Source organism: Muntiacus reevesi, chromosome 3, assembly GCF_963930625.1.
Source record: "Muntiacus reevesi chromosome 3, mMunRee1.1, whole genome shotgun sequence".
Taxonomy (NCBI): Eukaryota; Metazoa; Chordata; class Mammalia; order Artiodactyla; family Cervidae; genus Muntiacus; species Muntiacus reevesi.
The window spans coordinates 252,147,186-252,174,138 of NC_089251.1; the positions used below are offsets into that span (position 1 = coordinate 252,147,186).

The following is a 26,953-nucleotide window of genomic DNA, read 5'->3' on the forward strand; positions in this document are numbered from 1 at the left end:
AACAAAAAATTAAGCTAGCCTAATTAACATTCAATAACTCTCTGAGATGAGTTAACATAATGTGGAAGTTGTAGCATGCGTGCTAAGTCGTTTCAGTCGTGTCTACCTCTTTGTGACCCATGGACTGTAGCCCACCAGGCTTCTCTGTCCATGGGATTCTCCAGGCAAAAATACTGGAGTGGGTTGCCATGCCCTCCTCCAGGCGATCTTCCTGGCCCAGGGATCAAACCCATTGTCTCCTGTGGTTCTTGTATCGGCAGGCAGATTCTTTATTACTGAGCCATTGGGGAAGTCCAAGTTGAGCCTATATTGTACCAAGTAAAAATGATGGTTCTTTCTCTATTTGCAGGCCAATGTTAATTCATGATTTACAAAGAACTTGTCTTTTCAAACACACTGAAGTCACTTCCTTCACAGGTATTCTAGTGAACTATGATCCCATGAAGAAAAATCACATTAGGGCATTGTTGGTTTTCATTAATAACTATGTCTATGGTTATCTGGATACACATACAGAAAGCAGGAGCAAAGTTACAAATGAAAAGCAACAATATTTACTATGTGTTAAAAGCATAATCATCTTCACTTGAAATACTCAAACCACAAATATTTCCAGATGTGCCTTAATTCACTCTTGCTATAGGCAGGACAGATTAAGGCACATAAAATTAACTCATTTGACAGTAAGTAGGCGAGTTGATGGTAGAATTAAGAGAGTCTCTTTACTTAGAATCCAGTTCCTTTCTGGCAAAGTCTTAATAAAAAATAAAAAAATTCTGTGAAATTCAGTATGAGAAATAGATATTGGGTACAACTACCTACCTCAATTACCTAAGTATCTAAAACTATCAAATGACTTCCTGATGAGCAGATTCACTCAGTCAATTCTAACTTTAGGAAATCTGTTTAAAACATACTTCGGACTACAATACAAGAGGAATTAATACTAACCCTTACAACAGATATACAGGGGAACTGAGCAACTATTGTTCAGTTGCTACGTCATGTCTGATTCTCTGTGACCCCACAGACTGCAGCATGCCAGGCTTCCCTGTCCTTCATTACCTCCCAGAGTTTGCTCAAACTCATGTCCATTGAGTTAGTGATGCCATCCAACCGTCTCATCCTCTGTCACGTTCTCCTCCTGCCCTCCATCTCTCCCAGCATCAGGGTCTTTTCCAGAGTAACTATTATGCCATGAGCAAAATGCTGGGAATAGGAGAAGTCAGGCCCACAAGTTTCCTTCCCTCAAAAGCGCTCATACTGTACTAGGTAGAGACATAAACAACTATAGCATGTGGTTAGCACCGTCAAGAAGACTGAATGAAGAATCACAAACATTCATACTTATAGAAGTTAAACCCTAAAAGACTAAGGGTTAACAAATAAAGAAAAAGCCTTTCTGGATGATCTCAGAAGCAGTGGCAGCATAAAAGGGAGCAGTTGAATGTAGCCCCCAGATTTTCTGGTATGTCCATTAAAAGAGACTATATCTCAAACCAAAATTACTCTGAGAAAGGTGAAAAAAATATGGTAAATAACTTCACCTAAGTTGAAAATGTCAAGTAGGTAGCTGAAAGTACAGGTTGAGAATTTCGGACCAGATACATAACACAGGACACTGGGATAAAATAAGATACCCTAAGGATAGGATACATCCAGAATCATTCTGAAGACAGAGTCTGAGAGAGCACATTTTAGTAGATGCATTTTAAACAACAGTTATGTGACTAGACTGAGTTACAACAGAAGAGAACATCGTCAAGGGAGGAGACACTGTAGGAGAGGTTGCTCCATGGTAGAAATGCTGCAGAGGCAGAGGAGGAGAGGAATGCAAACTGGGGGGAAAAAAAATCACTCAATTCAGTAACTGGAGCCCATTGCAAACCACTGCACGGCAGGGCTCTGAAAGCCAGCCTGCACGGTGCCGAGCGTGTGTGCTGAGGACGCAGGGCAACGGGTATGGGTTTCTCCAAGAAGTCTGGCAGTGAAGAAGGCTGGAAAAACCAGCAGGCTCAGAAGGAGCTTTATGCACTGGAAGATACATGGACATTTCAGTAGACAATGGAAAGAAAAGAGCATACTTTGCATAATTTTGTATTGATCACAGACTATAAACTTGGTTTTAATCTTTTTCAAAAACATTTTCTGAAACAAAAACGAACACAAAATTACATGTATTTTACCATTTAAACTTAATATAAACTTAAAAGCATTAACATTTTATAAATTTAATTTCTAAAAGATGTGTACAATTTTTGTTATTATACTACACCAGAATCTTGCTTCTAGTCTATCATGAGAAATTAAATGTTATTAACAATTGCTATTTTAGTTCCTGAAAGATTACTCTAATATAGAAGATGACATTTAAGTAACTATGTACGCCTTTCCCTCCTCTCCCAAAGACAAAATATTTTCAGTACAGTAATTTAGATAACATTTTTCAAGTTGAAGAAGAAAAAATGAGAGTGTTCACTAAGATCTAAACTTTTCTTCACAATATTTTTGATAAAACATGCTTATTTATTATATATACATGCTTACATATGAATTTCCTGGCTAAAATACATGCAACCAACATGAGAAAACAAATATTAAACCATCCTTACAAGCCTAAGAATGCCCTTTTAATTAAGGCACTCATGTTTGGAAATAGGATATAACCACCAAATTAAATAAGGTGTTTAAAAGAAGCCTTTTATTAAGCACAAACAACTTTTAATACATTATCAATACAAATAGGAAAATGTATTTTAATGAATATGATATATCAAAAATCTGAAGGTTTTTCTTCATACTGACACAATAAAAATAATCGAATTTGAAGGAGAATTACAAAGCAAAATTTTGAGGACACCACTGTCTACTAATAACAGTTGAGCTATAGTCTAAATTTACTACATCACCTGGGGAGGAAGGGCAACCATTTTTTATAGAGAGAATTTCTAAACTCTTATTAGCACCATTCAAAGCTTATTATCAGTTGTTCATCTACAAACTGACAGGTCAGGTAAAGCTTTAAAGCAAGTTTTCAGTGCAATGTTTACAGTTCCTTCTTTTAAGATACTTGGAGTCTATGATCTCAAAGCATGTTAAACAATTCTGCCTTGGTAATTGCAAGGTGTTAACATGTGGAGAGAAATGTGTAATGGAAAGAAAGGAGGCTTATCCTGGCTGTGAAATGCATCTTAACGTATTGGAGCTAATGCTGGAGTATGCTGACGACATGCGGGATTATGGACAGCAGGTCTCTGGGAAGAAGGCAGCTATTAGCTCTCTGTAGTCATCATTTCTGGATGTCTCAGCTGCTGCCTTTTGAGACTAACTAGTTTCATCCTGTCTCTGATGTGTTCTGCAGTAGAAGCCATGTCACTTGGGCTCCCAAAATATTGTTCAGTTCTACAAATCAAAACAGAAAAAGCCCAATCAGATTAATACAAACCCACTGACTGCAGTGAATGCAAAAGGAAGCAAAAATCACCATAAAAATTACCTACGTGGTATGCCGTTAGTTCATTTGCAGACCATACTGTTATCTTTGAGTAGCAATTCGATAGGAGAAACATTTTTTAAAATGGCATAAAACCTTTTTTTAAAATGGCATAAGACATTTTTTAAAATTGAAAAAATATATTAATGGTATAAATATCCTATCACGTATACTTATGATAATCTCAAGAAACCAAACAATGCAACAAATAAACAGAGCAACAGCAGCAACGTTCTGCTTCCAGCTTGGGAGCTACCGCATACACAAATATAAAATCTGTATGAGTGCTTCATGCTAAGGACTATGGTCATCAGATGTCTAACATAGCTGGCAAGTAAAATATCCATTTAATGTTAAGCCATCATTTGGGACACTAATAGGTAAAATCATTTAATTTTATCCTGTTTGCAAAGATACAGCATTCAGAGTCAAAGAATCTTTTAGAGCTCAAAGAGTTCCTGGAAATAATCTGGTTTAGCTCTTTGTCTTTTCAGATCAGAAAACTAAGACCCAGAGAAACAGATGACTGAACTACACAGTGAAAAAACAGAATCAACGTGGGTCTTCAAGCAGGGAATTCAGAGAGACCACCTGACTTCTTTTATTGTTCTAGGAAAACAGTACAAAAGATAAATGTGACTAAGCTGTCACATTTTACACAGTATAAACAAATTACCATATAAAAGGGAATGGAATAATAATTGCAAATATTAAAGTTGTGAAATTTGAACATATAGCACTAAGTGACTCTTCCATTTTAAAAACGAAAGTGACACATGAACTATTTGTAGAACATGGGAGAAGCAGCCCATGCAAAAGTACCAGGGGGAGAGGCTCCTGGGAGGACTTGAGTAGAATGGGGCTGACTTTGTGACAACTGGCTGTGAATCACAGAACTGAGGTTTTGGGGGAGGGACATCCGGGAACGGACCAACCAGAAGCACCCTCCTAACACTGTTACCAGCCGGATCTACAAACTTTTAGATTTTATTCTCTTTTATACACTGGAGATATACATGACTTTAAAAGCTACTTCTGATTTTTCAAGTTTAGGTATGACTAGAGATTATCTTGGAGAAGGAAATGGCAACCCACTCCAGTATTTTTGCCTGGAAAATCCCATGGACGGAGGAGTCTGGTAGACTACAGTCCATGGGGTCACAAAGAATTGGAAACGACTGAGCGATTATCTAAGTAGAGACTATGAAAAACGTTGTATATTCTCAATATCAATTCCAAATAATCCTTTGAAGCTCATGACACATTAGCGGTGGCACTTATCATGTGTGAGATAATCGTTTTAAGTAGTTTATATACATGTAGCTCATTTAACTCCCTCACTCAACCCGAGGAAGTATGGAAAATATATTCCTATTTTTAGATGAGGGAATTGAGGCACAGAAAAGGTTAAGTGGCTTGCCCAAGATGTCACAGCTAGTAAGTGGTGGGGCTGAGATTTAAACCCAAGAAATCTGGTTCCAGAGTCCACAATCAAACCTACTCACTATATTACAGTGTTGATGTTTTTGTTTAGTTGCTTAGTCATGTCCGACTCTTTGTGACCCCATGGACTAGCCCAGCAGGCTCCTCTGTCCATGGGATTTCCCAGGCAAGAATACTAAAGTGGGTTGCCACTTCCTTCTCCAGGGGATCTTCCCGGCCCAGGGACTGAACCCACGTCTCCTGCACTGGCAGGTGGATTCTTTACCACTGAACTACCAGGAAAGCCCTGTATTACAATGTAAGGATACTTATATTCAATGGTTTGGTTTCTCTACTGTTTGAATTACGTATCTTCTGAATTACCACCAAATTGTTTTCATTGAGAAGATCTAGCTCCCTGGGGATAAAGCTACCACGATTCATTTACTGAACCATTTATTTCCAAGAGGTTAACTCTTATTTTTATCATCAACTATTTGAAATGGAAAGGAATGTGGAAATCAAGACCCCATCATTTTACAAAAGAAGAAATTAGGACTACATAGCACAGTGAAAAAGAGAATGGATTTAGTGCCAGACAGACCTGAAACTATGTTCTAATTTCACTTAGAAGCTGTGATATCCTGACAACTTACTTAATCTTTCTGAGCTTTGGTTTCTTCATCTGTAAAGCACAATAATCGTATCGGCCTAGCACTGTTTGGTCAAAAGCCTAAAGGTGAAATGTTTAGCTTTGCGCTGGGTATATAATGTATATATTTTGAGCTTACTAAACAGTCCCCTCCCCATCCATTCCCTGAATGAAGTTCAAAGTCACCAGACTCCTTATGATCACAGTCAAGGCTAGAACCTAGTATGTCAACCTAGTCAATGATCTTTCTTCTACAACAAGCTATCGAGGGCAGTACATTTGATAGCAGCAAGTACCAACTGCTACCACTGTTAAAAACCCAGTAGGGATTTCTTTTCATTTTAAACTAATTTATTACAGATACTGAAGATGTGAACCGAAGCTAATTTACTAGGACTTTTTAGAAACAGATTTTCTTCTCTTGATATTACTTTAAGACCTTACTGATAAAAACACAAATTATAAGAACGTGCAGCATACCCATCAGGATAAACTACAGGAACAGTTAGTCTATCTAAAAGTGATTTCCCAACTGCTTCAACTTCATCAAACTGCTCCTCATCATTAATAGCTTCAGGCTCTTCTGGACAGTCTTGTAAAATCTGCAACAAATAAAAGCGCAACATCAATCAAGAGACATAGAAAGGAAACCAAGTTCATTAAAATTTAGTAGATTGAAGGTGTTTCTGTTCTGTTCCTAGAATCTTCATGTATGTTATAGGAGGTTGATTACTGACAAAGCTGACTCAAAAAATTAAAATAAAATCAAACACATAACCCACATTAATAATATTGTAATTGGAATAAGAAGAGTTCTATAGTGATTTCCAAAAAAAAATACTAGACTATTATTTGGAATTAAACTGAAACTGTGCTTAAGAAGTAGTATTCTTTCATACATCAAGTAACTATTTATTGAATACTTATTTTATGTTTATGTAGTGGCTTGGGATATGAATGAGAAACAGATTTTGACCTCAATGAACTTACAAAGTTCACAAATGAAAAAATATATATAAATACATAACAAAATATACTCAGAGTACAAACGTGTAACAATGTGATTCCCTAGCTAGAAACTTTACAGTTATTTTAAAAACAGATCTGCTGACTTTAGTTACATGATATAAACTAAAAAATAAAATATAAATAGATATGGTTTTATTCAAATTTGGAATTTCTACAGTCCTTGATATTATTTATTTCCTTAATAATCACTATTTAAATTTAAATGGCACAAAAGAGAGGAAAGAAAAAATTGCTGTGATTCGTAATAGTTAAAGCTATAAGTACAGACCCACATGGCAGCCACTAGGTACATAAGGTTAGTGAGCACTTGAAGTGTGTCTAGTTTCAAATGCAGATGTGCTATCAGTCTAAGATACACTTCAGATTTAAAACAATAATACTAATTTTAAAAATTTACCTACAAGAAAAAATCTGCAAAATTTAAGGCAGAATAAAAATAATTTATTTTTGCAACTTTGCATACTTTAATGAATCCAATTAGGTTTATTTTGGCATTACTCATAAAGGATATTTTCATATTATAAAATTCCAGATTTAATTTAAATATTTTCCTAATCACTATAATTTGCTATGCAGTTTGCTTATAGTTGTGGCTTGCTGGTTTGAAATAGAACCCACCCAAGAGAAAAATAACAACTAATAACAAAAGGTTTACATAGGTTGACATAATAAAATAACCTTGAGGAGAGTTTATTATAAGCACGATAAAGTCATGTACCAGAAAAAATAGGAATACTAATATTCTATGTAAAAATTTTCAACCATATTCATTCTTGGGCTTCCCTGGTGACTCAGATGGTAAACAGTCCGCCTGCAATGTGGGAGGCCCAGGTTCGATCCCTGTGTTGGGAAGACTCCCTAGAGAAAGGATTGGCTACCCACTCTGGTATTCTTGCCTGGATAATTCCATGGACAGAGGAGCCTGGCAGGCTACAGTCCATGGGGTCATAAAGACTTGGACACAACTGAGCAACTAATATATATCCATTCTTACATAACTTCTTGAAGAGATCTAGATTTTTAAATGTCTTTGCAGATACACTTTAAGAGTAGCATCCTAAAAAATTATCAGTGGTGTTAAGAGATCGGGCCAGTGGTCACACTGGGAAGGGCAGCAGAAGCAGCGTGATTAAGAGGATGGGAACAACCTCTGGGTGCTGGTAACATCCTGTTATTTGAACAGTGAGCTGATTACACAGGCATACTCACTCTGAAAACTCAGTGAGTAGAACATCTGAGCTGCACATTTTTCTATGTTAGTAGTACAGTTCAATAAAAAGTTTTCACTAAAACAATCAACAGATAAATAAGTCAAGCCATTTGGATACTTTGATTCATCATCAGTCGGCCCATCTTACACTAAAAAAATGACCTGTAGAGTTCAGTAACTGGCTCAGTAAGAGTTAATGTGGACATTTCCCAACAGATGTATTGCATAACACAGACAGAAGCTCCTTAATTCCTAAGGCTCCTGGCAGTATCTCTTCTGTTCTACAGACCAAGGCTATCTTAGGTTTCTCATATCTTAACCTTCATTGAATATACCCTACATATAAACTTTCATCAAAACAAAGTTAACTACTTAGTAAGGCTCCTCTTTGGAATGGAAATATAAGACTTGGATGCTATAAATTTTCACTGTGTAGTTGAGAAAAAGGTTCTATTGAAAATTTGCCCCAATAAAACACCGCATATTGACTTTTAGTTTCTGGGATTAATGAATTCATTAAATAATAAAATCTAGAATGATTCTTTAAAGATAACACATGAAAAAAAAAAAGGTTTCATTTTTATCCTTGTAATTTTAGCTGGAGAGTCTCAAACATTATAAAAATCACAAAGTGACCTTTTAAAAAATTTATGGCAATTAGTATTTGCGAAAGTACAGTTTCCTTTCTTGGCATAATGAAACAATGGGAGTCATGACACCTGAAAGAACACAGTACATTCTGGGCATCAGGTCCGGTGAGGAGAGACATGGTGCTGAGCAACGACTACTGGATGGCTTCAGTTCTTCTAACCAGAGTACTCCAACCCTGGGATGGCTTACCAAGAATCTGATTTGAGCCTTCTAAGACAACACGTTATACCTAAACAAACTCTAAACAATGGAATTCATATAAATTTTTAAAGAACAGACTAATCAGAAAATTACAAGGTAAACACATTTTAAACATACATAACACACACCACTGAAACTACATTTTTAAAAAAGCGAACCTTTTCAGCATTTGAGTGAAAGGCAATAGCCATTTCCAGCCTATGCACCCTCTCTTCAGACGCGATTGTAAACTGTTTCCACACTCTGTTCAGTCGAGGAAGTGTATCCCCAGATGATCGAGAGGTGCAGCGCAAAGACTGGCACAACACAACTGTGGCCTGCAGCAACTGTCTTCCGTAGTCATAAGTGCTCTAAAGAAGAAAAGCAAACACAAAGTTATAACAACAGAATTCTAAAAAGAGGGACAGGAAAGTGAACGGGAGGACTGTAGCTGCAATTAAGTAACACTACTAGAAATCAATAATGAATGATTCCACTGGCACTTACAAGTTGTCTGCACGCATAAATAATTAAGGGGAAGCAATACTTCCAGTTAATTTTTATTAAGTTTATTTCTTGTTAGGCTTTCCTCTCTTACTCTGCTTTCCTCTCAGTCTGCTCAATTTCACCAGCCCAAAAAAAAATCAATTAAAAAAATCTGCTCACCCATTAATCAAAACAAATGGGCGGAAAGGGGCACTTTATATTCCACATGGGGAACCCACAGTTAACAACATGAACTCAGTAATTAGGCAAAATAAATTAAGATACTATTCACATGAAAAAAAATCCATGTTGTTATAACGCTGACACTGGTGAGATGCAGAAACTAGGGTTTCTAATTTACTGACATTAACTTATACTTCATAGTAACTTTTACAAATGAATGGTTACTGCCTTAAAATTACCATAATGCATTAATGTATCACAAATCAGAGGGAGCTACAGAACCTGTATTCAGGAAACCTTAAACCCTCTCAAATGTATACAGGCTAGTTTTCATTCATCAGCTGACATTTTCTTAGTTTTATATTTCTGGATTAATATAACTAACCTTCTTGGACTTTGAGGGCTAAGTTACATTACAATCATGTAGAAAACTATTCTAACACTGAGCTTGTAGAAAAGGAAGATAACCAGTTCTGTACCTGTGCAACATCAACAAATTTTCTATGCTTCTCCAGCAGAACTTTCGTTTCCTGAGCATCATCCCCCAATCTGGTGTGTGTCTTAAGAAGAGCATCCAGAAGTTCACTGAGCCACTCTACTGCCTGAATGAAAATAAGTCACAGTCAACCTGGAGTCATAACTTTTTACCTTGAATAGCAAAACACCATATTAATAAAAAGAAAGATTACTATCATATGATTAATTAACCCATTTGTTATAACCATAATAGTTTATTTCATTCAGTGCCAAACTACATAAGTTAATGATCTCTCCTCTTCCTCAAAATCTTTAAAATCTAAAGACAAGAACTAATAAAGAGAAGTACTCATTTAAAATTAACATCACATGATTTATATTAATAAAAAACCATGCATTTATGTAATATAGATCTTACTGGAATCTCATTACAGACTTAATGTTAGAACTTAAAATCCTAATTTTCTTCCATGTTAAGTTGTAACTATGTTTTTTGATAGTGACTATACAAAACAGCAAACTGTTTAGCTAGCTACAAAACCCTCTTGTGGGTTAAAAGGCAATAAACTACACCAGCCTTCATCCTGGAATGTAACTGACAAGCAAATCACAATAATAAATAATTTCAATCTCTAGCTCAATAGAGCATTTCATTGAGAAGTCAAATGAGACCAGTAAGATTACTGAAAATATAAAACTTTATTACTTCAACATGATAAATGAGAATCTAATTTAATGAATTTACTTAGGACCATGAAAAGAATACTTCTGTTTACAGTTAGGTGAAATCAATTTTCTAAGTAAAGACAAGTATATAATATGCTTGATTGATTTACCTGGGCAGCATCTTCTTCACATTTAAACAACTGTACCATCTGAAGCATCTTTAATCTTCGCACATCTACCATGTCTTCACATCTAATAAATCCAAACATAAATTTAGGAAAACATTTCAGTTTTGTGGATAACTAGTATAACACCACCATCTGTACACATATTTTACAGTATATTAAAATACTTAGTCTTACACTATGGAGACTGCAACTATTTTGTATTGGTTTGCAAGAATTTTAAGGATATCTGTTATCTCTGTTCCATTAAAACCTCAAAATACCTGAAAGATACTAAATCACAAACCCTCTTGAGTATTGTATGGATTGTGCAAAATACTGAAGCAAAGCACAAACACAGCAGTGCACTAAAGCCTAAAGAAATATTAACTGTCAATTAGCATTAAACAAACTTCAAAGACAAAAACATAAAGTTTTCTAAAATACTAGTTTGGAGAATGATGTTCCAAGGAAATAAAAAAAAAAATTAAAGCTTTTCATTATATTACATTACCAGAGTAATATCTAATTTTGAGTTAAAAAAAAAAAAAACCTCCCATCTATGCTCTTAAGAAAGAAAAAAAATTCTCTGGACAGAAAAAAACACAATTCAGAGTATTTTTAGATTTTAGTGTGGTCTCCCTGGATTACATACAGATTAAAATTTTAAGCTGACTTGATCAATGAAGCTCTGAGCCATTCCCTTCATTTCCATGCAATTCCGTGTACTTCAGACGGGAAGGAGAGAATCTCACGGCAGTACTGAACACCACAAACAGGCCACCCAGGAGGCACTGGACTCCACTAGAGTTGATATTCTTAAGGGAGCTTGATGACAATAGCTAAGCCATTGTCACAGGTTTTTTTTTTTTTTTTTTTGCAAGAATGTCCTCAACACAATCTATAACATATTTTTAAAGGGCAATTTGGTTAAATAATCCTACAAGGGACTGAAGAGAAGTGATTATATATATTTTTAAAATCTGAAGCTAAAATACAAGGTAAGACACGTCAATGATGAAGACATGTCTGAAATATGAAAGTATCATATTCAACATATATTTTCAGGTACTGAACAGTGTGCTTGAAAATATAAGACATGGTTTCTACTTATTAAGATGGTCCCATTTGGGAAGATGGACTTTTAAAAAAACAATGTGATAAATACTACTGTGGAGCTATATGAGAATAGAGAGAAATAAGTAAAAACTTGCCTAAGAAATCTAAAAAAACTCCCAAAGGTAAGTACCCCAGAGTGTTGAATAATAAGTAGGAATACACTAGGCAGAAAATGAGGGGAGAAGTATTCTAAGTACTCTGGATGCTTGAAACTGCATGATGCATTCAGCAAAGTGAAATAAGTGCGTGGTTTTGTAGGAAAGTTAAAGGAGGTAAGATTATACAGGACTGGATTATCAATGGTCTCCTACACTACTCCAAGGAGACTGAACTTCATCTGAGGAAACAGGAAGTCACCGAGAGGGGTTCACACAAGAAGTTAGGTAATTGTACGCACGCTTTACAAAGACGGTGCTCATGCACAACAGACTGTAGAGAAGCAAGGAAGGAAGCAGGTAAGAGCTAAGATCATGAAAAAAGGATTCAGAGACAGCAAAACTTGGGCATTTGATGAGGCTGTAAGAGACGAGAAAGAGTAACGATTTTGATAAAGCCTTCGGATAAATCACAAGTTGGGTAGCTGATGGTATTTTTAACTGGGACAGGAAACTAAAGGAGAAGAGCAGATTTTGGAGGAAAATGATTCCAATTCATACAAGTGAGTTTTAAGTATTGTATGGGGCATCCAGGTGGAAATGTTCAGTAGCTAAGAGCAATTACAGGTCCAAAGTACAGGGGAGGGATCTGGGTCAGAGCTATAACTACTCAATCATGGTCAAACTGAAGAAAGTCGTTAAAGTAGTGAGACTGTCCAGGGAGAAGACAATGAGTGAGAAGAGGATTTGGCCTCAGAACAAATCCTGAAAGCAGTGAAATTAGCTAGAGGACAAGAAATCAGTGTGGAAAACCAAAAGAAACAGAGTGCCCAGGAGAATCATTAAGGTGTTTTTAAAGTATATAAAGTTGTCAGAGGGTTTCAAAAAGAAAAAAAAAAAATGTCAGTTGTCCCTAATGCTATTCAGAGTAGTCAAGCAATGTCAGAACCAAAAGTATTCCTTGGATTTTGAGCAAGATGAAGGGTTTATTTACATGTGGCAATTACAGTCACTGATGACATCAGTAAGAGCAAGTTCAGTGAAATGGTGAGAGGAGAAATCAGACAAAGAGCTGAAAAGTAAACTGGAGACAGTGAGGAGGTATGAATGCAGATTAGATCTTCAATGACAGCTGTCAAGGAGAGCTCAAGGGAGAGAAAGAGAGGTTTGAAGAGAAGGTGGTAATTTCACGCAAAGATGAGCACCAGAAAGGACAGAAACGATACGGACCTAACTAAGCAGAGGTATTAAGAAGAGGTGGCAAGAATACACAGAAGAACTATACAAAAAAGATCTTTATGACCCAGATAAACACAATGGTGTGATCACTCACCTAGAGCCAGGCATCCTGAAGTGCGAAGTCAAATGGGCCTTAGCAAGCATCACTATGAACAAAGTTAGCAGAAGTGATGGAATTCCAGCTGAACTATTTCAAGTCCTAAAAGATGATGCTACAAAAGTGCTGCACTCAACATGCCAGCAAATTTGGAAAACTCAGCGGTGGCCACAGGATTGGAAGAGGTCAGTTTTCATTCAAATCCCAAAGAAGGGCAATGCCAAAGAAAGTTCAAACTACCACACAATTGCACTCATTTCACATGCGAGCAAGGTCATGCTCAAAGCCCTCCAAGCAAAACTTCAACAGTACATGAACCAAGAACTTTCAGATGTACAAGCTGGATTTAGAAAAGGCAGAGGAATCAGAGATCAAACTGCCAACATTCACTGGATCATAGAAAAATCAATAGAAAAAAATCTACTTCTGCTTCACTGACTACGCTAAAGCCTTTACTGTGTGCATCACAACAAACTGTGGAAAATTCTTAGAGTGAGTGCCAGACCACCTTACCTGTCTCCTGAGAAACCTGTATGCAGGTCAAGAAGCAACAGTTAGAGCCAAATACGGAACAATGGACTGGTTTAAAATTGGAAAAGGACTGTGTCAAGGCTGTATACTGTCACCCTGATTATTTAATTTATATGCAGAGTACATCATGCAAAATGTCAGGTTGGATGAAGCACAAGCTGGAATCCAGATTGCCAGGATAAATATTAATAACCTCAAATATGCAGATGGCACCACCCTTGTGGCAGAAAGCAAAGAGAAACCAAAGAGCCTCTTGATGAAGGTAAAAAAGGAGTTAAAAAGCTGGCTTAAAACTCAACATTCAAAAAATGAAGGTCATGGCATCTGGTCCCATCACTTCATGGCAAAAAGATGGGGAAACAATGGAAACAGCTGCAGACTATTTTCTTGGGCTCCAAAATCACTCTAGATGGTGACTGTAGCCATGAAATCAAAAGATACTTGCTCCTTGGAAGAAAAGCTATGACAGACCTAGACACTATATTAAAAAGCAGAGACATGACTTTGCCCACAAAGGTCCATATAGTCAAAGCTCTGGTGTTTCCAGTAGTCATGTATGAATGTGAGAGTTGGACCATAAAGAAAGCCGAGTGCCGAAGAATTGACGCTGTTGGAGTAGTCTCTTCAGAGTCCCTTGGACAAAGCAAGGAGATCAAACCAGTCAATCTTAAAAGGAACTCAATCATGAATATTCACTGAAGGACTGATATTGAAGCTGAAACTCCAATACTTTGGCCACCTGACTCTAAGAGCCAACTCACCGGAAAAGACCCTGATGCTGGGAAAGACAGAAGGAGAAGGGGATGACAGAGGACAAGATGGTTGGATGGCATCACCAATTCAATGGACATGAGTTTGAGCAAGCTCTGGGAGATGGTGAAGGACAGGGAAGCCTGGCGGGCTGCAGTCCATGGGGTCCCAGAGTTGGAGATGACTGGGGACTGAACAACAACAAAGTATCTGAATGAAAGGCAGGGATTAGAGGAGAGAGCAGGAACTGAGTGAGTGAGGAGCCATGGGGATACACAGTTTCGATAAGAGCAAAGCTTTTTCATCCTTCTGATGAAAATAATGAAATGGATAAGTTTGCAGATATGAGGATAGAAGGAATTTCTATCTAATGACTGTTTGGTCTGTGATGCAGAGGGAAGTTTCTGTGAAGTTTTATTGATGCCCTTGAAATTTCTAAGTGTACAAAAATTTCATACACCCATGCTAGCCTGTATGTACTAGCATATATTAATTTAATCCTTTATTTTGCAATATTCTGCAATTGCTATTGCAAGTTGAGTTTTCAAAGAACTCTTTAAATTTCTAGTTCTGCGATATAACAAATGAAACTAAACATTACCCAGAATTTACTATCTAAGCCTTCTACAGCAAATATGAGAACAATGGATGAGTGACAATTTGTGTGAGGTTTAGATGAAGAAACAGATCAACGTATGATAAACTTAATAGAAACTCTAAACTAAATGAAAATGGAAATGCCAGATTCTCCAGAGTCTTAAAAGACAGATGAGTCACAGGCTATACTGGGGATAAAGAATGTGATCCACTTAAATGGAAATGGAATTTTTATCACTGAGTAAAAAGACGAAAGTACACATTATATGAACGAATTGCCATTATTTGTTAGTACAATTATACACAATAATCACTACATTTACCAAAAACTTACTACATGACTACTATGTAACAGGTAAGAATTTCTACTTTGTATGGAAAATAATCACTTTTCATTTTAATTAATATTATGTTGTCTCAGCAAAAATTAACAGGAACAGTCAAACTTTGCCTTTGTTTTCTAAGCTGCATGTCTTCCATCACTCCTTGTATGTGGTCCACATTTTCCTTGTTTTCAATGGTTACATCCTTCCCATAGGCCCAGGATGCCTGATTGGAGATCTGATCCAGAAGACCTTGACCTTTTTCACGCAAACCTTGCAATCCTACATCTAAAACAAAAGTTGCCAGATTTAATCTCTTAAACAAGAGAAGCTTTCCCTCCCTTAATTAAATCTTCTCAGCAGATATTGTACTTGGATTGCAAGGATAACAGCTTTGTACATTAAAACTACTTTGGTCTGGAGCCCTCTGAATATTTCAATCAATAAAACCTATTTAAATGCGGCTCAAATTGGAGCTCCCTCTCATTCAAATTCTCCCTAAAGAGAATTTCTAAAAGGTGAACTTCTGTAGATAACTAATCACTTTCCAAACCTTCAAGTAGAAAGTGTGAGAATTCCTGTCTTGATGAGTAAGATTTTCAATTTTTTCCCTTCTGTTTTTACATAGTTCAATTTTGAGGAGAACACAGGAGAAGGCAAATGCTTTGTTCAAAAAATATATTAGAGCCACAAGACATTAAAACAGTCAAGCACTGTGTTCTCACTGTGAAAGGACACAGCATTTTGAATATAGGTGCTGTCAGCTTATACTCAGTAAGAAGCAACACTTAGGATATATTTATAAGACTTTAAATTAGGTACATATATTGGAATTCCTTTAGCATTATTAAAGGAAAAATATCGCTCAAGAAAACTTGTGACATTTTTAAAATTAATTTCATTTGGCAAATTAGATACTAAACATGTAATTAGTTACACCATCCATTAAAATAACAAAGACTATAAGCAAGTAAAATGCCAATACAAACATGATTTTTCAAACCCATTCCCTCAAGTCCTTTTCAAAATTGATTAAATTGGTTCAATCACATGTCACCATTTTCCACTAAATCACTGCCTCAAGTTTCTGCTTCCTCTCCCCCATTTTCCTTTGCCCAATGTCCCTCTCAGTACACACACCCTCCACCCCCATGTTCACAGCCACTATTCACTTCTGGTCATGACCTAGGAAAACTCCCTGTATTTTCTACTTGCAGTAAAAGTCAAAAGGTTATGGTGTCAAGTAAGGGTACTACCTTAATAAAACTGAACCATCCTCTCCTTGGAGAGTATGTAACCTTGGCAACATTCCCAGTTTGGAGAAACAAATGCACAGAACCAAACCAACTATTCTTTTCACAAGGTTAGGATATAGCAACAACAAAAATCATTGCATAAAACACAGTGTGGGGCATACAGGGTTTACCACAGAACACTGCACAGCTAAATACAGGTTATGCATGCACTACAGATAACTGTTCATAGAATATGCAAGACATGGCACTTGTAGATTCGGCTGGGTAAACAGGAGAGGCCGAAGGCCTTGTGAAGAAGGGTGACGGACCACCAATGAAAGCTAAGAACTATAGCATAAACTACACCCTGTAAGGGGGTAAAAACTTTTTACACTAATTTTTCCTGTGTTCCCTGTAAATGATTATACTTAGATCAGTAGAAGTTGACTTGTCTAACCATGGTAATGATATTTTTAAAAAAAGAACCCTTATGTTTCAGCATTTTTAAAATCTGCTTACCAACACTTTTCAGCTTCTCTTCAAGCAGTTTTAAAGTTTGCTGAATCGATGCTCCATCAGCTGGTGCTACATCTACGCACAACATCCCTAATAAGCCATCCAACTGCTGAGACAACTAAAGCAGAGGGACACCAAAGAGATAACCCTGATATAATCAGCATCTACAGTGTTTAATGATTAATGAGGCTTATATCTAATGAAGTTACCACGATTATACTCGAAAAAGACTCTGCTGTTAAAAGACAAGGACACATAATTAGAATACACGTTATCTGAAAGATAGAACACAGAGATGCATGCACCAGGAAGACAGTATGTCCAGGTCAGCAGAATGCAGAAAAGTATTGAAACTTTCATTTCAATCTATGTTATAAAACATGAACATTGAAAAACTATCCAAACGAAATCTATCAATTACATTGGGACACTATTTAGACAAAAAAAAAAAAAGTTTAGTTGCATGCAGAATAATGTAACATAAAATTAAAAAAAAAAAAATCAAAAAATCTATCGTGTTTCCCCCACCAGTAAATTTTACTGTTCCAGAAAAATAGTTAAGAGACATGCAAACCTGCAAAAATGATGTGCAGATAAGTACTCAGATAATCTGAAGCAAAGAAAAGCAATCAGAGTAGTCACTTACATCTTGGGCAACACCATGAAATTCAAGAGCTGCTTGTAGCAGATTCTGCCTAAATTCCAGCTGACTGGCCTGTCGATAACAAACATCGCTAAGTTGTTGCTGAAGCGACTTCAGTTCCACAAGATCTTCTTCATCCCCAGCATTTAAGAGTGCTGCAATCTGCTGATTAAGCTCCACATAAACTGCAAACCATTCCTGTAAGAGAGACAAGGACCAAATTAGCTCCTGAAGAACACACTACATTTTACAGTATCTCCAGATATACTAAGTAACATACATGAGATTTTTTTAAACCAAAATAATTTGAGGACAAAAAGTCCCAGCGTTCAAATCCTTCCACTGAGATCCCTGGAGTAACTTCTGCCGACAGCAAAGTCTATCTCCTCATGGCTGGCCTCTAAACGTTCCCCTCTCTTTCCTGTTCTCTGTGAAACCCATCACCCTGAGAGAGAGCAGTGAGCCTGCCGCTCTGCTGCTGCTGCGTCCAGGTGACCGACCACAAGCCTGCAGGTGAGGGAGAGGGCTGCCTCACTCCTCACTCCGATTTCCAAACCATTTCTTCCATCCTTCTCTCAAAAGCCACATCTCCTGTGAAGTGCATGTTGTCGGACTCCATCCTGCAACCCTTCCTGCTGCGTGCCCTCATCTCAGTCGGTGGACTACTCGGCCTTCCCCTCCGTGTCAGCCTTCTTCCTGACTCCCGCTGGGCAGACATCCGGCCAACACTCAACTCAGTTCCTCGACTCCCTCCCTCACTTCCATCTATCCTGCCCTCACCTACACCTCAGCTACCTACTCCAACAGACACAAAATCTGTTATTAATATCATGTACTGCTGTACAGCCCCCATATCTTCACTTCAGGAATCCCACTCTCTGACCCCCAGTTACTGACTCTCCAGTTCACATCCTTTGCTACGCCGGCCCCTGCAGCCCTGCGAGGTTCACCAACCCACCGGCCTCAGCATATGCTACTGTCTAGCACTCAAGAGCCTCATGTCCTCACTGCTACACTTTGTCAGAGGCTGTAACACCTCCCACGTACAGCCTACGCTCACGCCACACTCTGCTTCCTCCATCAGATTCACCTGTCAAGACGAAGAACAGAGGCAGAAAAACCTTTTGATAAAATTCAGCACCCATTTATGAGAAAAATTTTCCAGAAACTCTACTCAACACTCTATGATGGCCTATATGGGAAAACAAACTTAAAAAGAGTAGATATATGTATATGTATAACTGATTCAATTGTTTTACAGCAGAAACTAACACAACATTGTAAATCAAGTACAATAAAAATTTTTTTAAAGACCTTCTACTTTTGAAAGCAAACCCCCCCCCCAAAAAAACAAAAAACCCTCAACAAATTACTAGCAAGCCAAATCCAATACTTTAAGCAGATCGTACACTGTGATCAAGTGGCATTTCTCCCAGGGATGCAAGGATTTTTCAGTATCCACAATTCAATCAGTTCGATACATCACATCAACAAATTATAAAATAAAAACCATATGATCATCTCGATGCAGAAAATTCTTTTGACAAAATTCAATATCCATTTATGATTAAAAAAAACCTTTCCAGGAACTAGGCATAGAGGGGACAAACCTCAACATAATAAACACCACAAAGGAAAATCCCAGAGTTAACATCATATTCAATGGTGTAAAGCTTAAAGCATTTCCTCTAAGATCAAGGACAAGACAAGGATGCTCATTCTCACTGCTCTTATTCAGCAAAATTTTGGAAGTCCTAGCCATAGCAATCAGAGAAGAAAAAGAAATAAAAGGAATCCAAATTGGAAAAGAAGTAGAAAAAGTGTCATGTTTTGCAGATGACATGATACTCTACACAGAATGTCCTAAAGACACCACCGGAAAACTGCTAGAGCTCATCAAAGAATTTGGTCAAGTTTCAAGATGTGAAACTGCTAGCAGTTGGGTACAGGTCAAGGCTGAAGATACTAATTTGCAAAGTATTAGCCAATGGATGTTATTTAAAGGCATGGGACTAGATGAAATTATCCAAACACAAAGAGTTATTGGTTTAGAAGAAAAGAGCCTTTGGAAAGCTGAACCGTGGGTCACTCCTAAATTCAGAGTGCAAAGAGAGGAAAGAGATTGAGCAGAAGAGGCCAAAAAGGACCTGTGTGTTTCAGGAATGAAGTAAAAAATGAGGGAGAAGTGGTCACCTTTATTAAAATTTACTGAGAGGTCCAATAAGATAAGGACTGAAATTCTGGTAAGAGTGGGAAGGACATAAATCCTGATCAGAGTCAATTAAAAAAAGAAGAGGAAATGAGAAGATAGAGTATAGCCAATTTATATTAATTTATATATTATTTATTATATATATAAATTTATATTAAAATGCACATATCTTGAGCATATATTTTGTTTTTAATGTAAAATACAGAATTTGTACACTGATGGAAATAATCCAGTTGAAAAGAGAGAAGATAATTGCAATAGCAAAGCCCTGCACAGGTAACACAGTCTATAGAGTGTAGTGGAGTGGTTGGTCTTAGAATCAGGCATAGTTCCTTCATTATTTTGGCAGGGAGGGCAAAGCAACAAAAATTTATCAATAAATAAATCAATAATGCCAACGTCGAGAAAACCTGCTCCATACGGCTGTCCCTTGTATCTGTGGGGGATTGGTGCAGGGATTCCAAAATCTACAGATGCTTAAGTCTCGTACTTGGCTCTCCACATCTGAGAATGTAGCACCCATGGATACAGAGAAATAGCTATGTATACATATATATAAACACACATATATATATATATATGTGTATGTGTGTGTGTGTCACACACGTATATTTTATTCATAATACTCCTTCCTAGAAAATAAGGGAATGTAAAATTTATAGAACCTTAGGTGAACAGGCTATATTCAGTTCAGTTATGGTCATTCTATGGTCTACCTTTCAAAAACATTTACCTGCATAGAAAATGATTATTTCATAGCCCTTCCACCCCCAAACACATACATACATGAAACAAAAACAAAAACACACCACCACCAAGATATGGGATTTGGATTAAGACAGTAGGTAAGAAACATCCTGGGTGTTCACATACTAGAAGAGGGGCAATCACCAGGATTAAAAGCTAAAATAAGGTTTATGAGTGGACTAAAATACCTTAAACTTTATTTTGCATCCTTATTATCATACACGCATTTCCACACACTTCAATATTTTCTGTTGTGCTTACCTAGCATTCAAAAATCAAGAAAAATTCTTATTGACACTCCTTGATAAAGAACTACATATTAGCAGGACTTGAATTTTCCATATATTAGTATTGAAAATCCTTATTGATTTGGGATTACTTTTAGGTTTATTTCTGAATTATGCTTTTATAAAGAATCTAAAATTTAGTATTTAACAGATTGCTTTAACCCAAAATGGCATATTAAAAGTTTTTCCAAATTCTACCTATATTAAGTAATCAATATACTAGAAATCTGTCAGTTTCATAAGACCTGAACAATTCCAATATATGTTTTAAAGTGTTGACTTTTATTTACCAAAAGAAAAGAAAATTTTTAATACTAGACCATCTTAAACATCGTAAGCTAATGGATGCATCTTGCATCAGACAACCTGTTCTCAAGGTGACAATGCAGTGCCACCTATTGGTTAAAACACTGCAATTCAAGTTTTGCTTTTTATACCTAAGGATTTTTTTTTCCTTAGTATTTTCGATCTCTGGTTGGTTGACTCCTCAGATGTATGTGGAACCTGTGGATATGGAAAGGTCCACAGTATATTGTCTTTGCAATGTTCCTAGTTAGTACATGAAAGTGACCTAAAAATAAAACTCTATAATTGAAAAATCTAAATATTTGTAGATAACACCACCCTTATGGCAGAAAGTGAAGAACTAAAGAGCCTCTTGATGAAAGTGAAAGAGGAGAGTGAAAAAGTTGACTTAAAACTCAACATTCAGAAAACTAAGATCATGGCATCTGGTTCCATCACTTCATGGCAAATAGACGGGGAAACGGTGAAAACAGTGGCTGACTTTATTTTTGGGGAGCTCCAAAATCACTGCAGATGGTGACTGTAGCCAGTTAAAAGATGCTTACTCCTTGGAAGGAAAGTTATGACCAACCTAGATAGCATATTAAAAAGCAGAAACATTACTTTGTCAACAAAGATCCGTCTAGTCAAGGCTATGGTTTTTCCAGTGGTCATGTAAAGTGCTGAAGAATTGACACTTTTGAACTGCGGTGTTGCAGAAGACTCTTGAGAGTCCCTTGGACTGCAAGGAGATCCAACCAGTCCATCCTAAAGGAGATCAGTCCTGGGTGTTCATTGGAAGGACTAATGTTGAAGCTGAAACTCCAATACTTTGGCCACCTCATGTGAAGAGCTGACTCATTTGAAAAGACCCTGATGCTGGGAAAGATTGAGGGCAGGAGGAGAAGGGGACGACAGAGGATGAGATGGCTGGATGGCATCACCAACTTGATGGACATGGGTTTGGGTGAACTCTGGGAGTTGATGATGGACAGAGAGGCCTGGCATGCTGCGGTTCATGGGGTCTCAAAGAGTCGGACATGACTGAGCGACGGAACTGAACGGAAATATTTTATGCATTTCATAGGTTCCAACATGATCTTTTTCCTTTTATGCTGAAGAAAAAATGTTCAATGATTTGTATTTAACTTACAGCTACTGTTCCTGAGATAATACTTTTAAAATTCAAGACTACAGATGAAGGTTCTATTTATGTACTATCACTCTTTCTTCTGTTACTGTGGTTTTTAAAATTTCACATGAATTGTGTTTCTAAACTGAAAACCAAAACCAAACGTATGATGAATATGTACAGAGTGGTCAAGTGCTATCAATGTACTTGATAACCACACTGTACTTTACGACCCTAAACCAAAGTCTATAGCAACTTGTCACTCAGTACCACACATGCTATAAATTATCATTGACAACAGCGCTGTAACTTGCAGAGGAAAGAGCATCTCACACTGTGCTGGCTCTCGATCTCTTCATGCTTCTGCTGCAGGGCTTGGGAAGCCCGGATGGAGTCTCCAATTCCCCACTGGGCTCTCAGCTGCTCTGATCCAGGCCCTTCAAGCCAGTTCACAACCTATGAATGGAAGTTAAGATGAAATTTTAAAATAATCAAAAACTTTTCAAGCTTTCATTCTAATTGGTTTACCCCTCCCAAGGTTCCTCAAGTATTTTTAATTTAAATTATTTAAATTCTATTTTATTGAACATTGTATTTTATTATATACAGTAAATGTTTCTTTTGGAACTATACAGCTATAATATGACAACTTTCCCAAACTTAAATTTGATAAAATAAATGTACACTAGAACATCTTAGGCTTTCAGCTACCTGATTATCTGCCAGGTTCAAAATCTGGGATGCTCCCATAAGATAGGATTAAAAACTAACTTATGATGATAAGAAAATCAGAGAACTACAAGATTTAAAATTGGAAAGGGCATCAAAAATGACATTTGTGAAATTTTTTTTATCTAATAAGAAAACTGAGTTTCAGAAAGATTAAGTGACTTGTTCAAGGTAACAGAACTCAATTATTTAGTAACTAAGAGTCACATGTCTTGACTCATCATCTAGAGTTCTTTCCAAAGTATTGAAAAAACAGAATGAATTAACTGATATAGAGATAAAATATTATTTTTCTCACTTTGAAAATTAAAAACATTAGAATTATACTATTGCAATATGCTCAAGGGGTCTGAAAGACCATCTGAAGTCGCATTGGCACCAGGTCTACTCAGAAAGATGTAGGGAGGAGACTATAGTTTGCCAAAAGAGCAGCACTGGGTGTTTCTCTTTTGCTGAGTCCCTGAAGCAGTCCATCAGTTCAGGAGATGGGATCCATATGGTATAGATATGGGAGACACCCTATTAAAACCTCACACCACACAAGTGTCATGCCCATTGTAAAAGTCACTGAGCTCAAAGATGCGCAAAGTCATGCCTTCCACCAAGTTATTAACAGTTCTTCCAATCCCTCCCAGAATAATTTTTATTACAAGCAGTGCTGCTGGCATAATAACACACCTGACACTGTAATTTTCATCACGTTTTCAAGAGAATAGAGCTAGGCAGTTAAGATCAAAATCTCACACAGAAGATGAAATTCACATGCAGAAGAAAAATGGGTTTTGTTTACTCTACCCACAAACATACATACTCTAAAACTACATAGACACAGTGAAGTAATTCTAACAGAAAAAAATAGTACCCAGCTGGACCAAGCTGAATTATTACTTAGAAAGCTAAATTCAAAACAGAAATTCAACGACAGATATGGTTATGCCCTCAATCTTAACTTAGCACAGCTCCCCAGAAATGAATAAGGATGTCTCTGCAAAGAGTCAAACATGCTTAAGAGACTAAGCAGGCATGCACACATGCACACACACGCACACACACGCATACACACGCGCACACACACAGCAAAGTAATACCAGAGACTCAGTGAGACAGGCTTATCTTATCACAGACCCACAGTGCATTCCATAGCTACTACCAGGTTAACATATATTTACTTTAAAATCTAAGAATTTGTGTAGTTTTAATAATTATATAAAACCACCACATCATACCTGCCTCCTGAGAAACCTGTATCCAGGTCAAGAAGCAACAGTCAGAACCAGACATGGAACAAGGGACTGGTTCAAAATTGGGAAAGGATTACGTCAAAGCTGTATATTGTCACCCTACTTATTTAACTTATATGCAGACTACATCATGTGAAATGCCAGGCTAGATGAAGTTCAAGTTGAAATCAAGACTGCTGGGAGAAATATCAATAACCTCAGATATGCAGATAACACCACCCTTGCGGCAGAACACGAGGAACTAAAGAGACTCTTGATGAAGGTGAAAGAGGACAGTGAAAAAGCTGGCTTAAAACTCAACATTCAGAGAACTAAGATCATGGCATCTGGTATCACCACTTCATGATAAACAGATGGAGAAAAATGGAAACAGTAACAGACTATTTTCTTGGGACTCCAAAATCACTGAGGATGGTGACTGAAGCCAGGAAATTAAAAGACACTTGCTCCTTGCAAGAAAAGCTGTGACACACCTAGACAGAGACATCACTTTGCCCACAAAGGCCTATACAGTTAAAGCTATGCTTTTTCCAGCAGTCAGATGTGAGAGTTTGACCATAAACAAGGCTGAGTGCCCAAGAATTGATGCTTTTGAACTGTGGTCCTGGAGAAGACTCTTGAGAGTCCCCTGGACAGCATGGATATCAAACCGGTCAATCCTAAAGGAAATCTGTCCTGAATATTCATTGGAAGGACTGATGCTGAAGCTCCAATACTTTGGCCATCTGATGTGAAGAGCTGACTCATTGGAAAAGACCCTGATACTGGAGCAGATTGAAGACAAGAAGAGTAGAGGATGAGATGGTCGGATGGCATCACCGACTCAATGGACATGAGTTTGCACGAACTCCAGAATATAGTGAAGGACAGGGAAGCCTGGTGCGCTGCAGTCCATGGGATTGCAGAGTCAGACACGACTGAGTGACTTAACAATAACAATAACCCCAACCTAAGGAATAATCATGTGTATTTCCTTTCATTAATTTTTCACATGCATTTAATTTTCATATGTTACTACAGATTTAAGTGCTATAGTCGATTCTCATAGAATACAAGTAATTTCTCTCTTGGGCTTTTCACTTTCCATGTGGCTATAGTTGTTATAATTTTCAGTGGTTCTAAACCTCTTTCTTAAGAAGGCCAACCTCCTTGCCTGCCTCACCCTCTTGCTCTCTCATCTGTCCAACCAAACCATCCAATAAACCAACACCACTAAAAGCTAAGTAGGTAATGTCCTACGTCAAGTAACTATTATACCTGTTTTCACAGCTCCGGTTCTCTATTGTTGAGCATCTGAGAAATTTAAATATGATTATTATTCAGCAGTTATGCAACAGAATTTTTCTCCAATCCTCTATTGTTTTCTTAGAAAATGTTTTCAATGGCATCCTGGGTCCAATGATCTTGTAATGTTAATGGCTAATATATGTTATAAAATTACTCTCTAAAACACTTCTTTCTGTATAAGACATTCAAGTCATGAAAGTTAGCTGAAAATAAACCTTCACAACATATGTATACTATTGCTTTAATTTGTTTAGTTTTTACTGTCTGAGAGTCTTAGAGCAACTTACTGAGAAACACCACACAGGAGCTCTAGGAGAAATAGTATCTGACAACCAACATATTTTTTGTCATTTCCAAAAAACTCTTATAATGGGGTTTTTGCCCTCAGCCTACTTCAACCTTAATGGAAGAGATGAGATGGGTAAATAGTCAAGCAAAACAATGTATCAATGATTACATTTAATTTTAAATCATTTATGTTTATTACAAAAGTGGGTTAGAGACGGTAACTAAGAAAAAAACTAGTTAGAGCATAAGAATGTTGGTAAGTTCCTAGGTGTATGATACCAAGTTGACTAAAATCAGGGGAAAGTTTTCTGGAAACTAAGTAGATGTGATTTACTTTTTGATTTTATATTTTCTAACATAGATTGGCTAAAAAAAAAAAGAAAAAAAAAAGAGTAAGACTTACTGTTTGTTAATAACCGGAGGGGAAAAGCAGAACATACTAAATAAAAACCTTTCCATGTGGACTGAATGCTCATCTTTGGTGAAATCTCTCCCCCGGTGTGGTTCTGTGCGGCATTCGGGATGCAGTGTGGCTAGCTGGCATGGCATACGACGTCATACGATGCCGTGTGTAGTGGGCCCTGGTCTATGCACCACCGTTTCCTCCTTAACCGAGCCCACCCTGTACATTCAGAGCTCCTCAAGGCTGCCATACTCTCTCACTAGCCTTGCTTTAATATGGGCTGTCCTGCTGCCTGAAATCTTTCAGCCCCTTCTCTTCCTGACCTCTTTTTCATCTTTCAAAATTCATCTCATGCTGATGATTTTGGTCTTACGTTTTCTACTGAACTGTTTACTTTTCTTTTGATCTATTTTTTAAATAGAGTTGTTTTTCATTTCCAAGGGCCTGGATGCTTCTGATTTGTCTGAACTTACACTGTTGATTCAAATAAAAACAACATTCTTGTGATTACTGTTGTTATTTCTTTTTAATTTTGAGACTTCCTACACAGTAAGAATACTTTAAAAAGCATTATTACAAATTAC

General features: G+C 37.1%; 1 protein-coding gene across 6 annotated transcripts in view; it reads right to left on the reverse strand.

The window, feature by feature from the left end:
- Positions 1-2,679: 2,679 nt before the first annotated feature.
- Positions 2,680-26,953, reverse strand: part of SESTD1 (SEC14 and spectrin domain containing 1) — a 198,827-nt gene continuing 174,553 nt past the window's right edge. For all 6 annotated transcript variants that reach the window (XM_065931855.1, XM_065931859.1, XM_065931854.1 and 3 more), the window contains 9 exons: positions 22,755-22,877; positions 17,762-17,956; positions 17,119-17,233; positions 15,493-15,652; positions 10,620-10,701; positions 9,786-9,908; positions 8,817-9,008; positions 6,048-6,169; positions 2,680-3,402 (listed from right to left, as the gene is read on the reverse strand). In XM_065931855.1, the coding sequence (XP_065787927.1) occupies positions 3,273-3,402; positions 6,048-6,169; positions 8,817-9,008; positions 9,786-9,908; positions 10,620-10,701; positions 15,493-15,652; positions 17,119-17,233; positions 17,762-17,956; positions 22,755-22,877 (1,242 nt within the window). In that variant the 3' untranslated portion in view covers positions 2,680-3,272. The remainder of the gene's footprint in view (positions 3,403-6,047; positions 6,170-8,816; positions 9,009-9,785; positions 9,909-10,619; positions 10,702-15,492; positions 15,653-17,118; positions 17,234-17,761; positions 17,957-22,754; positions 22,878-26,953) is intronic.